The 16,352-nt window shown below is 43.6% G+C and overlaps 1 protein-coding gene across 4 annotated transcripts; it reads right to left on the bottom strand.

The window, feature by feature from the left end:
* Positions 1–921: 921 nt before the first annotated feature.
* Positions 922–6,601, bottom strand: LOC110510486 (trichohyalin-like). Of its 4 annotated transcripts, none has more exons than XR_005051995.1 (7): positions 6,130–6,601; positions 5,164–5,859; positions 4,910–4,978; positions 4,709–4,783; positions 4,263–4,340; positions 2,313–4,169; positions 922–1,941 (listed from the first exon to the last, which is right to left on the bottom strand). XR_005051995.1 is itself a non-coding variant. In XM_036979273.1 (6 exons), the coding sequence occupies exons 1-6, from the start codon at positions 6,410–6,412 to the stop codon at positions 2,890–2,892; spliced, it is 2,481 nt and encodes an 826-aa protein (XP_036835168.1). In that variant the 5' UTR covers positions 6,413–6,601; the 3' UTR covers positions 922–2,889. The 4 variants fall into 4 exon arrangements, 1 of the variants encoding a protein (XP_036835168.1); XR_005051994.1 differs by having other exon boundaries at positions 2,242–4,169; XR_005051993.1 differs by having other exon boundaries at positions 2,017–4,169.
* Positions 6,602–16,352: the final 9,751 nt, after the last annotated feature.

Here is a 16,352-nt window from a genome sequence, read left to right on the forward strand (position 1 = left end):
GACAGGTCAAAAACCCTAGACAGGACAAAAACCCTAGACAGGACAAAAACCCCAGACAGGACAAAAACCCTAGACAGGACAAAAACCCTAGACAGGACAAAAACCCCAGACAGGACAAAAACCCCAGACAGGACAAAAACCCCAGACAGGACAAAAACCCCAGACAGGACAAAAACCCCAGACAGGACAAAAACCATAGACAGGACAAAAACCCTAGACAGGACAAAAACCCTAGACAGGACAAAAACCCCAGACAGGACAAAAACCATAGACAGGACAAAAACCATAGACAGGACAAAAACCATAGACAGGACAAAAACCCCAGACAGGACAAAAACCCCAGACAGGACAAAAACCCCAGACAGGACAAAAACCCTAGACAGGACAAAAACCCTAGACAGGACAAAAACCCTAGACAGGACAAAAACCCTAGACAGGACAAAACCCTAGACAGGACAAAAACCCTAGACAGGACAAAAACCCTAGACAGGACAAAAACCCCAGACAGGACAAAAACCCTAGACAGGACAAAACCCTAGACAGGACAAAAACCCTAGACAGGACAAAAACCCTAGACAGGACAAAACCCTAGACAGGACAAAAACCCTAGACAGGACAAAAACCCCAGACAGGACAAAAACCCTAGACAGGACAAAAACCCTAGACAGGACAAAAACCCCAGACAGGACAAAAACCCTAGACAGGACAAAAACCCCAGACAGGACAAAAACCCCAGACAGGACAAAAACCCCAGACAGGACAAAAACCCTAGACAGGACAAAAACCCCAGACAGGCCAAAACCCTAGACAGGACAAAAACCCTAGACAGGACAAAAACCCTAGACAGGACAAAAACCCTAGACAGGACAAAACCCCTAGACAGGACAAAAACCCTAGACAGGACAAAAACCCTAGACAGGACTAAAACCCTAGACAGGACAAAAACCCCAGACAGGACAAAAACACAACAAACCACCCCTTGTCACACCCTGACCTAACCAAAATAATACAGAAAACAAAGATAACTAAGGTCAGGGCGTGACATCTGTAGACCTCTCACTCTCCTCAACATTAAATAACTCTTACGGACAGATTGGTTTGGAGCCAGAGTCTCGTGTGGATCAGAAGACTGTGTTTGCTTCCACCAGTCTTCAGGTGTCAGATATGGTGACTTATTACACCAGCTTGGTTCACCGAACCACAAGGAGCCATTGAAATGTCGTAAATCATTAAATCAATAAACGATCAACGAACCGTGACTACGTGGTGCACAAACACAAAACAATATCCCACAAACACAAAACAACAAACACAAAACAATATCCCACAAACACAGGTGGGAAAACTGTTATTTAAATATGATTCCATATTAGAGACAACGATTACCAGCTGTCTCTAATTGGGAACCATACAAAACACCAACCAAGAAAATATAAAAGTAGGAGACAAAAGTTTCAACATGAAACAATTTGAATAAGAACAGGAAGTAGTGTGTGTTAGATACAGTATGGTTCTCTGTTCAATAGTAGACCTCCTCAAACACTGAGTAAAAGTCTCACTCAGATCTTTAGAGTTCTCAGTCTCTGACTCCGCCCGCTGACCTCCTGACCCCCCACAACCCTCTCCATTCTAAAAGGCTGCAGTGCAAAGGTCAATAATCTACGTTGGTTTGGAATTCTGTGTTAAATCTCATCAATATCTTTACAGACCTCCCTCCCTCTCTCTCTAGACAGTGTAAAAGGGGGGAAACGTAATCCGTTTTCAACTGAATTTATTCAACTGAAATGTGTCTTATGCATTTAATCCAACCCCTCTGAATGAGAGGGGGGGGGGCTGCCATAATCGACATCTGCGTCTTCGGCGCCCGGAGATCATTTGGTTAACTGCCTTGCTCAGGGGCAGAAGTACAGATTTTGACCTAGACAGGATCAGTATTCTGACCTGTTTTCCCACCATGACACTCATCACAGGACAGAGTATCAGGTTGTTCTAGACAGGATCAGACAGTATTCTGACCTGTTTTCCCACCATGACACTCATCACAGGACAGAGTATCAGGTTGTTCTAGACAGGATCAGACAGTATTCTGACCTGTTTTCCCACCATGACACTCATCACAGGACAGAGTATCAGGTTGTTCTAGACAGGATCCGACAGTATTCTGACCTGTTTTCCCACCATGACACTCATCACAGGACAGAGTATCAGGTTGTTCTAGACAGGATCAGACAGTATTCTGACCTGTTTTCTCACCATGACACTCATCACAGGACAGAGTATCAGGTTGTTCTAGACAGGATCAGTATTCTGACCTGTTTTCCCACCATGACACTCATCACAGGACAGAGTATCAGGTTGTTCTAGACAGGATCAGACAGTATTCTGACCTGTTTTCCCACCATGACACTCATCACAGGACAGAGTATCAGGTTGTTCTAGACAGGATCAGACAGTATTCTGACCTGTTTTCCCACCATGACACTCATCACAGGACAGAGTATCAGGTTGTTCTAGACAGGATCAGACAGTATTCTGACCTGTTTTCCCACCATGACACTCATCACAGGACAGAGTATCAGGTTGTTCTAGACAGGATCAGACAGTATTTTGACCTGTTTTCCCACCATGACACTCATCACAGGACAGAGTATCAGGTTGTTCTTACATTGTCAGATACATATCATGTGATTATCTCTAGCTTCTCCAATCCCTCCATGAAAAAGTCATCTCATCTCTAACCTCGTTGTCAGGCCAATTCAGTTAAATGGTGAACTAGGTTACATATTCCCAAACATTCCTCAGATCTTCATCAGTTCTCCCTGTCTTCTTCCTCTCTCTTCTTCTACCTCTCCATGTATCCCAGCACTTCTTCAGGCTGGTTACAATAACTCATTTACACATTAACCACAGTCTTTCTATCAGTGTCTCTATCTCTCCATCCCTTTCCACAATCACTCTATCCTTCTCCTCCATCTCTCTATCCTTCTCCTTCATCTGTCTATCCTTCTCCTTCATCTGTCTATCCTTCTCCTCCATCTGTCTGCTGAACTCCCTCTGCATCTTTGTCTGTGAGATCATGATGTTCCTCTGTAACTCAGGCAGGACTATCTTCATCAGGTTTCTCTCTGCTTCAACTCTGGCCTCTCCTTCATAGTTCTCCATCATCTCCTCTATCTCCTGTCTGTGTCTCTCCTCCATCTCCCTCCTCTCATTCTCTCTCTTCTCTCTAAATCTCTCCAGCTTTCTCTCCATCTCCTCCCTCCTATCAGACTCCCTCTTCAGCTCCCTCTCCAGCTCTCTTTTCTTCTCCTCATCCCTCTCTTCTTTCACCTGTCTCTCCAGTTCACTGGTTCTTTCACTGAGTGTTCTGATATCTCCCTCATGTTCCTGGATCACTCCCTCTATCTTTATAAGAGAGTCCTGCAACTCCTTCTGAAGCCTCTCTCTCAAGTCTCTCTCATCCCTCTGTTTCCTCTCTCCTCTCTCTCTCTGGATGTTTCCCTCCATCTCTCTAACCTGGTCCTCTGCCTCCTGGTAGGTCTGACTGCTGTAGAATCTCTCTCTGTTTCCTGCCACCATCTCCTCTACCTGATCCAGCAGCTCTGATACCTGAGTGCCATGGGCCCTGTCCTTAATGTTGAGGACGTGGTACCTGCTCCCACTTTTCTCTACAAGCTGCTGGAGGTCCTGACTTCCTGCTTGGAGAAACTCCTCAATGCTCTGCTCTTTCAGGCCATCATCATGGGTGAATAGAATCACAATGTGTCCCCAACAACCCTCCCCAAACATCTCCTCTATTCTCTCCAGCACCCCTCTCTCCTCCCCCTTAGAGGGCTCCACTGGTATGACCAGGAGGAAGGCGTGGGGTCCCGGGGCAGACAGACGGACACAGAGCCCCACATCGTGTCTCATCTCCTCCAGAGAGAGTCCAGGACAGAACCAGTCTGGAGTGTCCACCAGCACCAGCCGTCTCCCACACACGTCCCCCTCTCTCCTCTTACTCCTCTGGGTCACTGCAGAGGGGCTGGCCTGGGCCCCAAACTCCTCTCTGCCCAGGATGGTGTTTCCTGCTGCACTCCTCCCAGCCCCAGTCCTCCCCAGCAGCACCAGTCTCAGCTCAGACACACTGGGAGACACTGGGGAGTCTGGACTGCTGCTCTCTCCTCCCACTGCAACACAACACACAGCACTGATCAACACTCTGACTCTCTGGAGGATGTACAACAGTGTCTAATATAATATCATCTACATCCATAACTCACTATCTGGAGGAATAAACTCCATGCTGTTTCTCCTCCTCAGTGGAAGTGTGGGGTCTGTATCTGAGGTCTCTCCTCCCACTGTAACAACATAGAGAACTGGTCAACATACTGACTCATCAGAGACACATTTAAAACATAGTATAAACAAACTACAAATACATTACACATCATAGTGAAATATAAATTACTGGAGAAAATAGAGAATATCAAGATTGATGACAGTTTGAGACAATATTGACAACTCACGAAGTGAAGGATGGTCCTCTATAGATTAGAAACAGTAGGAGACAACAGGACAATATTGATAACTCACTAAGTGAAGGATGGACCACTATAGACTAGAAACAGTAGGAGACAACAGGACAACATTGAGAACTCACTAAGTGAAGGATGGTCACTATAGACTAGAAACAGTAGGAGACAACAGGACAATATTGATAACTCACTGTATGTAGGAAGGTCCTTGCTGTGTCTCCTCCTGACTGGGAGTATGGAACCTGTATCTGACGTCTCTCCATGTTCTAGAATAATAGAACAACCATTTAGAATGGGACCATTTACCTCAGTGACACATGAAGGCACATAGACCTACTGAAGGGGAGTTCTGGGTTTCTCCTGAAATGTTAAGTATCACATATCTCACTCACCAGTCATCTGGGCTGAGATCTCTCTTCTCAGTCTCTCTACCTCAGTCTTCACATCACATATCTGTTGAGCTGAAATAACAAAGGAGGACTAGGATCTGAATTCTGTGTTAAAGACTTTAGACAGAAATATGATGCAGAGGGAAAGTATGAAGTGATGGACAACAATATTCACAACTCAGTGGAGAGTCGACAATAACCTGAGAATTGAGGAAAGTACAGAAGACTAAATGTATTAATGGTGTGAATAATCTCACCCAGTTCAGCATTTTCATTGTTGACATCCTCCACCTGTTTGTCTCTCTCCTTTAACTGCTTCTCTCTCTCCTCTAGTAGGTTGTCTTTCTCTTCTACTTCCTGTCTCCTCTCTTCTACTTCCTGTCTCCTCTCTTCTACTTCCTGTCTCCTCTCTTTTAGTTCATTTTCTTTTCCCTCCAGTAGTCTGTCTCTCTCTTCCAGTAGTTTCTCTCTCTCTTCCAGTACTTTGTCTCTGTCTTCCAGTAGTCTGTCCTTCTCTCCCAGTCTGTGGTTCCTGTCCTCTAGTTGAATGTCTCTATCCTTTAGTTGTTTGACTCTCTCTTCTAGTAGTCTGTCCTTCTCTCCCAGTCTGTGGTTCCTGTCCTCTAGTTGAAGGTCTTTTTCCTGCAGTAGGACTCTGAAGTTCTCTACTTGGCTGTTCTTGTCCTGCAGGTTCTTTATCAGAGCCTCTAGTTGAATGTCTCTATCCTTTAGTTGCTTGTCTTTCTCTTCCAGTTGCTTGTCTTTCTCTTCTAATAGTTTCTCCCTCTGTTCCATTATCTGGTTCTTCTCCTCCAGGAGTCTCTCTTTCTTTCTCACTTCCTGGGTCATATCATCCAGTTGTGTGTCTTTCTCTCTCACTTCCTGGGTCATATCATCCAGTTGTTTGTCTTTCTCCTCTAGTTGATTCATCATCTCTTTAAACATCTTCAACTCTGAGAGCAATTAACATATTTAATTGGTTGCTTGAATAAGTAATGTATTAATTAATTCAATAGTATGTCTATAAAGACATTATCATTTGATGGAGGTGGTACAATTATTAGTAATTATTTCCTCCAGTCAACAGTTATCTGAGCTGAACCAATCATCAACTGGTCTATTGACTATTTGATACATTATAAATGAATTAGTCTGAAAAACTGAATGACATCACTCATGTTCCCTGATTCAATCCTCTCTCCTCCAGACTCTCTCATACTTACCAAGCTCACCAGCTGATGCCTCCCTCTTCAGCTTGATCTCCTGGGTCTCACGTTGTAAATACCGTGATCCTGAGTCTATGGTGTAAAACAGAGAGGTGAGTTCTGTGTGGTAGACGACATCACTATATACAGAAGAAACAGGACCAATCAGATTTCTCCTGTCACTCAAGCCTAGTTTGTGATAACCAGCATTGGGCTCTATGTCAGATACAGGATATTGTGTCAGGAGGCAGGGTTCTATGGAATATACATTCAGTAGAATGTGAAGAACATATGACATCATAATACAACCTACCTTGAGAACATTTGGGGAGAGTTTTGATAAATGTAAAGAAACTGATTTAATTTGTAGCCTTGAAGAAGACACACTGCTGTTCACAAGGCCTGTAGTTTTTATAGTATCAGATTAACACTCTGGTCTGTTCTTTGTCTTGTGTTATTGGTTGTCAAGAAACAAAACAGACAAATAAGTAATTACTCACCAAATCCTGATCATCCATTATCCAAGATGGAGAGTCATGAATAATGATAATGTAAAACAGAATGCATTAGTTATTATTGTTCATTGAATTTCTGTCTCATTTCATAATTTAATAAAATACCATACATCATATTGGAATGACTGTTCATCACATTCATTACTAATGTACATCTAGGGAAAGGGATGTAAGCAGTGCTACTATTGGAACAGTCTAAACATCACAGAATGATTCATACTGGGACATCAAACTGAATTCAAGCTGATTCCATGTTCATTTTGGAGTGTGAAATGTTGTTCTCTATGGCAGATATATAGTGGGAGGACTATGTGAAATATTGACCTCTATAGCAGATATATAGTGGGAGGACTATGTGAAATATTGACCTCAATGTCAGATATATTGTGGGAGGACTATGTGAAATATTGACCTCTATGACAGATATATAGTGTGAGGACTATGTGAAATATTGACCTCTATAGCAGATATATAGTGGGAGGACTATGTGAAATATTGACCTCTATGGCAGATATATTGTGAAAGGGAAAGGAAAGGGGGATACCTAGTCAGTTGTCCAACTGAATGTATTCAACTGAGATGTGTCTTCCGCATTTAACTCAACCCCTCTAAAATGTTGACCTCCATAGCAGATATATTGTGGGAGAACTATGTGAAATGTTGACCTCCATAGCAGTTATATTGTGGGAGGAATATGTGAAATATTGACCTCCATAGCAGATATATTGTGGGAGGACTATGTGAAATATTGACCTCTTTGGCAGATATATTGTGGGAGAACTATGTGAAATGTTGACCTCCATAGCAGATATATTGTGGGAGATCTATGTGAAATGTTGACCTCCATAGCAGTTATATTGTGGGAGGAATATGTGAAATATTGACCTCCATAGCAGATATATTGTGGGAGGACTATGTGAAATATTGACCTCTATGGCAGATATAGTATGGGAGGACTATGATATGAAAATTCTGGATAATTTGAAGGACATCTATACATCTTAATCCAACCAACCTTGAGAAGATTTGGGGAGAGTTTTGATAAATGTAAAGAAACTGATTTAATTTGTAGCCTTGAAGAAGACACACTGCTGTTCACAAGGCCTGTAGTTTTTATAGTATCAGATTAACACTCTGGTCTGTTCTTTGTCTTGTGTTATTGGTTGTCAATAAACAAAACAGACAAATAAGTAATTACTCACCTGATACTGATCATCCATTATCCAAGATGGAGAGTCATGAATAATGATCATGTAAAACAGAATGCATTAGTTATTATATTGTTCATTGAATTTCTGCCTCATTTCATAATTTAATGAAATACCATACATCATATTGGAATGACTGTTCATCACATTCATTACTAATGTACATCTAGGGAAAGGGATGTAAGCAGTGCTACTATTGGAACAGTCTAAACATCACAGAATGATTCATACTGGGACATCAAACTGAATTCAAGCTGATTCTATTTTCATTTTGGTGTGTGAAATGTTGACCTCAATGGCAGATATATAGTGGGAGGACTATGTGAAATATTGACCTCTATGACAGATATATAGTGGGAGGACTATGTGAAATGTTGACCTCTATAGCAGATATATAGTGGGAGAACTATGTAAAATGTTGACCTCTATAGCAGATATATAGTGGGAGGACTATGTGAAATATTGACCTCTATGGCAGATATATAATGGGAGGACTATGTGAAAGGGAAAGGAAAGGGGGATACCTAGTCAGTTGTCCAACTGAATGTATTCAACTGAGATGTGTCTTCTGCTTTTCACTCAACCCCTCTAAAATGTTGAGCTCTATAGCAGATATATTGTGGGAGATCTATGAAATAAAAATTCTGGAAAATTTGAAGAACATCTATACATCTTTATACAACCTACCTTGAGAACATTTGGGGAGAGTATTGATAAATGTAAAGAAACTGATTTAATTTGTAGCCTTGAAGAAGACACACTGCTGTTCACAAGGCCTGTAGTTTTTATAGTATCAGATTAACACTCTGGTCTGTTCTTTGTCTTGTGTTATTGGTTGTCAATAAACAAAACAGACAAATAAGTAATTACTCACCCCGTACTGATCATCCATTATCCAAGATGGAGAGTCATGAATAATGATCATGTAAAACAGAATGCATTAGTTATTATTGTTCATTGAATGTCTGTCTCATTACATATTTAATCAAATACCACACATCATATTGATATGACTGTTCATCACATTCATTACTAATGTACATCTAGGGAAAGGGATGTAAGCAGTGCTACTATTGGAACAGTCTAAACCTCACAGAATGATTCATACTGGGACATCAAACTGAATTCAAGCTGATTCCGTTTTCATTTTAGTGTGTGAAATGTTGAACTCTATAGCAGATATATAGTGGGAGGACTATGTGAAATGTTTACCTCTATGGCAGATATATAGTGGGAGGACTATGTGAAATATTGACCTCTATGGCAGATATATAGTGGGAGGGCTAAGTGAAATATCGACCTCAATGCCAGATATATAATGGGAGGACTATGTGAAATATCGACCTCAATGCCAGATATATTGTGGGAGGACTATGTGAAATGTTGACCTCTATGGCAGATATATAGTGGGAGGACTATGTGAAACATTGACCTCTATGGCAGATATATAGTGGGAGGACTATGTGAAATGTTGACCTCTATGACAGATATATAGTGGGAGGACTATGTGAAATATTGACCTCTATGGCAGATATATAGTGGGAGGAATATGTGAAATATTGACCTCTATAGCAGATATATTGTGAAAGGGAAAGGAAAGGGGGATACCTAGTCAGTTGTCCAACTGAATGTATTCAACTGAGATGTGTCTTCCGCATTTAACTCAACCCCTCTAAAATGTTGAGCTCTACAACAGATATTTTGTGGGAGGGATATGTGAAATGTTGATCTTTTTGGCAGATATATTGTGGGAGAACTAAGTGAAATGTTGACCTCCATCGCAGATATATTGTGGGAGATCTATGATATGAAAATTCTGGATAATTTGAAGGACATCTATACATCTTAATCCAACCTACCTTGAGAACATTTGGGGAGAGTTTTGATAAATGTAAAGAAACTGATTTAATTTGTAGCCTTGAAGAAGACACACTGCTGTTCACAAGGCCTGTAGTTTTTATAGTATCAGATTAACACTCTGGTCTGTTCTTTGTCTTGTGTTATTGGTTGTCAATAAACAAAACAGACAAATAAGTAATTACTTACCAGATTCTGATCATCCATTATCCAAGATGGAGAGTCATGAATAATGATAATGTAAAACAGAATGCATTAGTTATTATTGTTCATTGAATTTCTGCCTCATTACATAATTTAATGAAATACCATACATCATATTGGAATGACTGTTCATCACATTCATTACTAATGTACATTAGGGAAAGGGATGTAAGCAGTGCTACTATTGGAACAGTCTAAACATCACAGAATGCTTCATACTGGGACATCAAACTGAATTCAAGCTGATTCCATGTTCATTTCGAAGTGAGAAATGTTCAAGTCAAAAGCAGATATATTGTGGGAGGACTATGTGAATTATTGACCTCTATGGCAGATATATTGTGGGAGGACTATGTGAAATATTGACCTCTATGGCAGATATATAGTGGGAGGACTATGTGAAATATTGACCTCAATGCCAGATATATAGTGGGAGGACTATGTGAATTATTGACCTCTATAGCAGATATATAGTGGGAGGACTATGTGAAATATTGACCTCAATGCCAGATATATAGTGGGAGGACTATGTGAATTATTGACCTCTATAGCAGATATATAGTGGGAGGACTATGTGAAATATTGACCTCTATAGCAGATATATAGTGGGAGGACTATGTGAAATATTGACCTCTATGGCAGATATATAGTGGGAGGACTATGTGAAATATTGACCTCTATGGCAGATATATAGTGGGAGGACTATGTGAAATATTGACCTCTATAGCAGATATATAGTGGGAGGACTATGTGAATTATTGACCTCTATAGCAGATATATAGTGGGAGGACTATGTGAAATATTGACCTCAATGCCAGATATATAGTGGGAGGACTATGTGAATTATTGACCTCTATAGCAGATATATAGTGGGAGGACTATGTGAAATATTGACCTCTATAGCAGATATATAGTGGGAGGACTATGTGAAATATTGACCTCTATGGCAGATATATAGTGGGAGGACTATGTGAAATATTGACCTCTATGGCAGATATATAGTGGGAGGACTATGTGAAATATTGACCTCTATAGCAGATATATAGTGGGAGGACTATGTGAATTATTGACCTCAATGCCAGATATATAGTGGGAGGACTATGTGAAATATTGACCTCAATGCCAGATATATAGTGGGAGGACTATGTGAAATATTGACCTCAATGCCAGATATATTGTGGGAGGGCTAAGTGAAATATCGATTTAATGCCAGATATATTGTGGGAGGACTAGGTGAAATATTGACCTCAATGCCAGATCTATTGTGGGAGGACTAAGTGAAATATTGACCTCAATGCCAGATCTATTGTGGGAGGGCTATTGTATGTCAAATCTGGATCATTTGAAGAACATCTATACATCTTAATCCAACCAACCTTGAGAACATTTGGGGAGAGTTTTGATAAATGTAAAGAAACTGATTTAATTTGTAGCCTTGAAGAAGACACACTGCTGTTCACAAGGCCTGTAGTTTTTATAGTATCAGATTAACACTCTGGTCTGTTCTTTGTCTTGTGTTATTGGTTGTCAATAAACAAAACAGACAAATAAGTCATTACTCACCCAGTACTGATCATCCATTATCCAAGATGGAGAGTCATGAATAATGATCATGTAAAACAGAATGCATTAGTTATTATTGTTCATTGAATGTCTGTCTCATTACATAATTTAATCAAATACCACACATCATATTGATATGACTGTTCATCACATTCATTACTAATGTACATCTAGGGAAAGGGATGTAAGCAGTGCTACTATTGGAACAGTCTAAACCTCACAGAATGATTCATACTGGGACATCAAACTGAATTCAAGCTGATTCCGTTTTCATTTTGGTGTGTGAAATGTTGAACTCTATAGCAGATATATAGTGGGAGGACTATGTGAAATGTTGACCTCTATGGCAGATATATAGTGGGAGGACTATGTGAAATATTGACCTCTATGGCAGATATATAGTGGGAGGGCTAAGTGAAATATCGACCTCAATGCCAGATATATAATGGGAGGACTATGTGAAATATCGACCTCAATGCCAGATATATTGTGGGAGGACTATGTGAAATATTGACCTCTATAGCAGATATATTGTGAAAGGGAAAGGAAAGGGGGATACCTAGTCAGTTGTCCAACTGAATGTATCCAACTGAGATGTGTCTTCCGCATTTAACTCAACCCCTCTAAAATGTTGAGCTCTACAACAGATATTTTGTGGGAGGGATATGTGAAATGTTGACCTTTTTGGCAGATATATTGTGGGAGAACTATGTGAAAAGTTGACCTCCATCGCAGATATATTGTGGGAGATCTATGATATGAAAATTCTGGATAATTTGAAGGACATCTATACATCTTAATCCAACCTACCTTGAGAACATTTGGGGAGAGTATTTGTCATGTACTGTCATGTTGTCTTGTCTCTGTCCTTTCCCTTCACCCTGTCTCCCTCTGCTGGTCGTGTTAGGTTACCTTTTCTCCCCCGCTTTCCCCCAGCTGTCCCTTGTCTCCTCTAACTACCCATTCACCCCGTTCCCCACCTGTTCCCTTTTTCCCTCTGATTAGGTCCCTATATCTCTCTCTGTTTCTGCTCCTGTCCTTGTCGGATTCTTGTTTGTTTGTGTCATTCATGCCTGAACCAGACTGTCGTCATGTTTGCTGTAACCTTGTCCTGTCCTGTCGGAATCTGCCGGTCCATCTGAGCCTACCTATGTTTGGTAATTAAAGAAGCTCTGTTTAAGTTGATTCGCTTTTGGGTCCTCATTCACGCACCGTAACAGAAGAATCCGACCAAGAATGGACCCAGCGACTTCGGATCCTCTCCACTCAGCCGTCGAGATCCAGGGAGCGATGCTAGGCAGACACAAGCAGGAATTGTCTGCTGCTCGACATGCCGTTGAGACCCTGGCCACCCAAGTCTCCAACCTCACAGAACAGGTTCACCATCTCCGCCTCGATCCACCGGCCACTTCCAGGGCTTTTGAATCTCCGGAGCCCAGAATCAATAACCCGCCGTGTTACTCTGGGGAGCCCACTGAATGCCGCTCGTTCCTCACCCAGTGTGATATTGTGTTTTCTCTCCAGCCCAACACTTACTCCAGGAGCACTGCTCGTGTCGCCTACGTCATATCTCTCCTTATTGGACGGGCTCGTGAGTGGGGCACGGCAATCTGGGAGGCAAGGGCTGAGTGTACTAACCAGTATCAAGACTTTAAGGAGGAGATGATACGGGTTTTTGATCGATCTGTTTTTGGGGAGGAGGCTTCCAGGGCCCTGTCTTCCCTATGTCAAGGTAATCGATCCATAACAGACTACTCTATTGAGTTTCGCACTCTTGCTGTCTCCAGTGGCTGGAACGAGCCGGCCTTGCTCGCTCGTCTTCTGGAGGGTTTCCGCGCAGAGGTAAAGGATGAGATTCTCTCCCGGGAGGTTCCTTCCAGCGTGGATTCCTTGATTGAACTCGCTATTCGCATTGAGCGACGGGTTGATCTTCGTCACCGAGCTCGTGGAAAGGAGCTCGCGCTCTCCGTCGCCTCCCTCTCCGCATCACTACCATCTTCCTCTGCCGGCTCGGGTGCTGAGTCCATGCAGCTGGGAGGTATCCGCATCTCGACTGAGGAGAGGGAACGGAGAATCACCAACCGCCTCTGTCTCTATTGCGGTTCCGCTGGTCATTTTGTCACTTCATGTCCAGTAAAAGGCCAGAGCTCGTCAGTAAGCGGAGGGCTACTGGTGAGCGCTACTACTCCTGTCTCTCCTTCAAGATCCTGCACTACCTTGTCGGTCCATCTACGCTGGACCGGTTCGTCAGCTTCCTGCAGTGCCTTAATAGACTCTGGGGCGGAGGGCTGTTTTATGGACGAGACCTGGGCTCGGGAACATGACATTCCTCTCAGACAGTTAAAGGAGCCCACGGCCTTGTTCGCCCTGGATGGTAGTCCTCTCCCCAGGATTCAGCGTGAGACGCTACCTTTAACCCTCACTGTTTCTGGTAATCATAGTGAAACCATTTCTTTTTTAATTTTTCGTTCACCTTTTACACCTGTTGTTTTGGGCCATCCCTGGCTAGTTTGTCATAATCCTTCCATTAATTGGTCTAGTAATTCTATCCTCTCCTGGAACGTCTCTTGTCATGTGAAATGTTTAATGTCTGCTATCCCTCCTGTTTCCTCTGTCTCTTCTTCACAGGAGGAGCCTGGTGATTTGACAGGGGTGCCGGAGGAATATCACGATCTGCGCACGGTGTTCAGTCGGTCCAGGGCCACCTCTCTTCCTCCACACCGGTCGTATGATTGTAGTATTGATCTCCTTCCGGGAACCACCCCCCCCCGGGGTAGACTATACTCTCTGTCGGCTCCCGAACGTAAGGCTCTCGAAGATTATTTGTCTGTAGCTCTTGACGCCGGTACCATAGTCCCCTCCTCCTCTCCCGCCGGAGCGGGGTTTTTTTTTGTCAAGAAGAAGGACGGGTCTCTGCGCCCCTGCATAGATTATCGAGGGCTGAATGACATAACAGTGAAGAATCGTTATCCGCTTCCTCTTATGTCTTCAGCCTTCGAGATCCTGCAGGGAGCCAGGTTTTTCACTAAGTTGGACCTTCGTAACGCTTACCATCTCGTGCGCATCAGGGAGGGGGACGAGTGGAAGACGGCGTTTAACACTCCGTTAGGGCACTTTGAATACCGGGTTCTTCCTTTCGGCCTCGCTAACGCTCCAGCTGTCTTTCAGGCATTAGTCAATGATGTCCTGAGAGACATGCTGAACATCTTTGTTTTCGTTTACCTTGACGATATCCTGATTTTTTCACCGTCACTCCAGATTCATGTTCAGCACGTTCGACGTGTCCTCCAGCGCCTTTTAGAGAATTGTCTTTTTGTGAAGGCTGAGAAGTGCACTTTTCATGCCTCCTCCGTCACATTTCTCGGTTCTGTTATTTCCGCTGAAGGCATTAAGATGGATCCCGCTAAGGTCCAAGCTGTCATTGATTGGCCCGTCCCTAAGTCACGCGTCGAGCTGCAGCGCTTTCTCGGCTTCGCGAACTTCTATCGTCGTTTCATCCGTAATTTCGGTCAGGTGGCAGCTCCTCTCACAGCCCTTACTTCTGTCAAGACGTGCTTTAAGTGGTCCGTTTCCGCCCAGGGAGCTTTTGATCTCCTCAAGAATCGTTTTACATCCGCTCCTATCCTTGTTACACCTGACGTCTCTAGACAGTTCGTTGTCGAGGTTGACGCGTCAGAGGTGGGAGTGGGAGCCATCCTTTCTCAGCGCTCCCTCTCTGACGACAAGGTCCACCCATGCGCGTATTTTTCTCATCGCCTGTCGCCGTCGGAACGTAACTATGATGTGGGTAACCGCGAACTGCTCGCCATCCGGTTAGTCCTAGGCGAATGGCGACAGTGGTTGGAGGGGGCGACCGTTCCTTTTGTCGTTTGGACTGACCATAGGAACCTTGAGTACATCCGTTCTGCCAAACGACTTAATGCGCGTCAGGCGCGTTGGGCGCTGTTTTTCGCTCGTTTCGAGTTCGTGATTTCTTATCGTCCGGGCTCTAAGAACACCAAGCCTGATGCTTTGTCTCGTCTCTTCAGTTCTTCAGTAGCCTCCACTGACCCCGAGGGGATTCTCCCTGAGGGGCGTGTTGTCGGGTTGACTGTCTGGGGAATTGAGAGGCAGGTAAAGCAAGCACTCACTCAAACTCCGTCGCCGCGCGCTTGTCCTAGGAACCTTCTGTTCGTTCCCGTTCCTACTCGTCTGGCCGTTCTTCAGTGGGCTCACTCTGCCAAGTTAGCCGGCCACCCTGGCGTTCGGGGTACGCTTGCTTCCATTCGCCAGCGTTTCTGGTGGCCCACCCGGGAGCATGACACGCGTCGTTTCGTGGCTGCTTGTTCGGTCTGCGCGCAGACTAAGTCCGGTAACTCTCCTCCTGCCGGCCGTCTCAGGCCGCTTCCTATTCCCTCTCGACCGTGGTCTCACATCGCCTTAGATTTTGTCACCGGACTGCCTTCGTCAGCGGGGAAGACTGTTATTCTTACGGTTGTCGATAGGTTCTCTAAGGCGGCTCATTTCATTCCCCTTGCTAAGCTTCCTTCTGCTAAAGAGACGGCACAAATCATCATCGAATGTTTTCAGAATTCATGGCCTTCCGTCAGACGTCGTTTCGGACAGAGGTCCGCAATTCACGTCTCAATTTTGGAGGGAGTTTTGCCGTTTGATTGGGGCTTCCGTCAGTCTCTCTTCCGGCTTTCACCCCCAGTCTAACGGTCAAGCAGAACGGGCCAATCAGACTATTGGTCGCATCTTACGCAGTCTTTCTTTTCGCAACCCTGCGTCTTGGTCAGAACAGCTCCCCTGGGCAGAATACGCCCACAACTCGCTTCCTTCGTCTGCGACCGGGCTATCTCCTTTTCAGAGTAGCCTCGGGTACCAGCCTCCGTTGTTCTCATCTCAGTTCGCC

The sequence above is a fragment of the Oncorhynchus mykiss genome, chromosome 6 (genome assembly GCF_013265735.2).
Source record: "Oncorhynchus mykiss isolate Arlee chromosome 6, USDA_OmykA_1.1, whole genome shotgun sequence".
NCBI classification, from domain to species: Eukaryota; Metazoa; Chordata; class Actinopteri; order Salmoniformes; family Salmonidae; genus Oncorhynchus; species Oncorhynchus mykiss.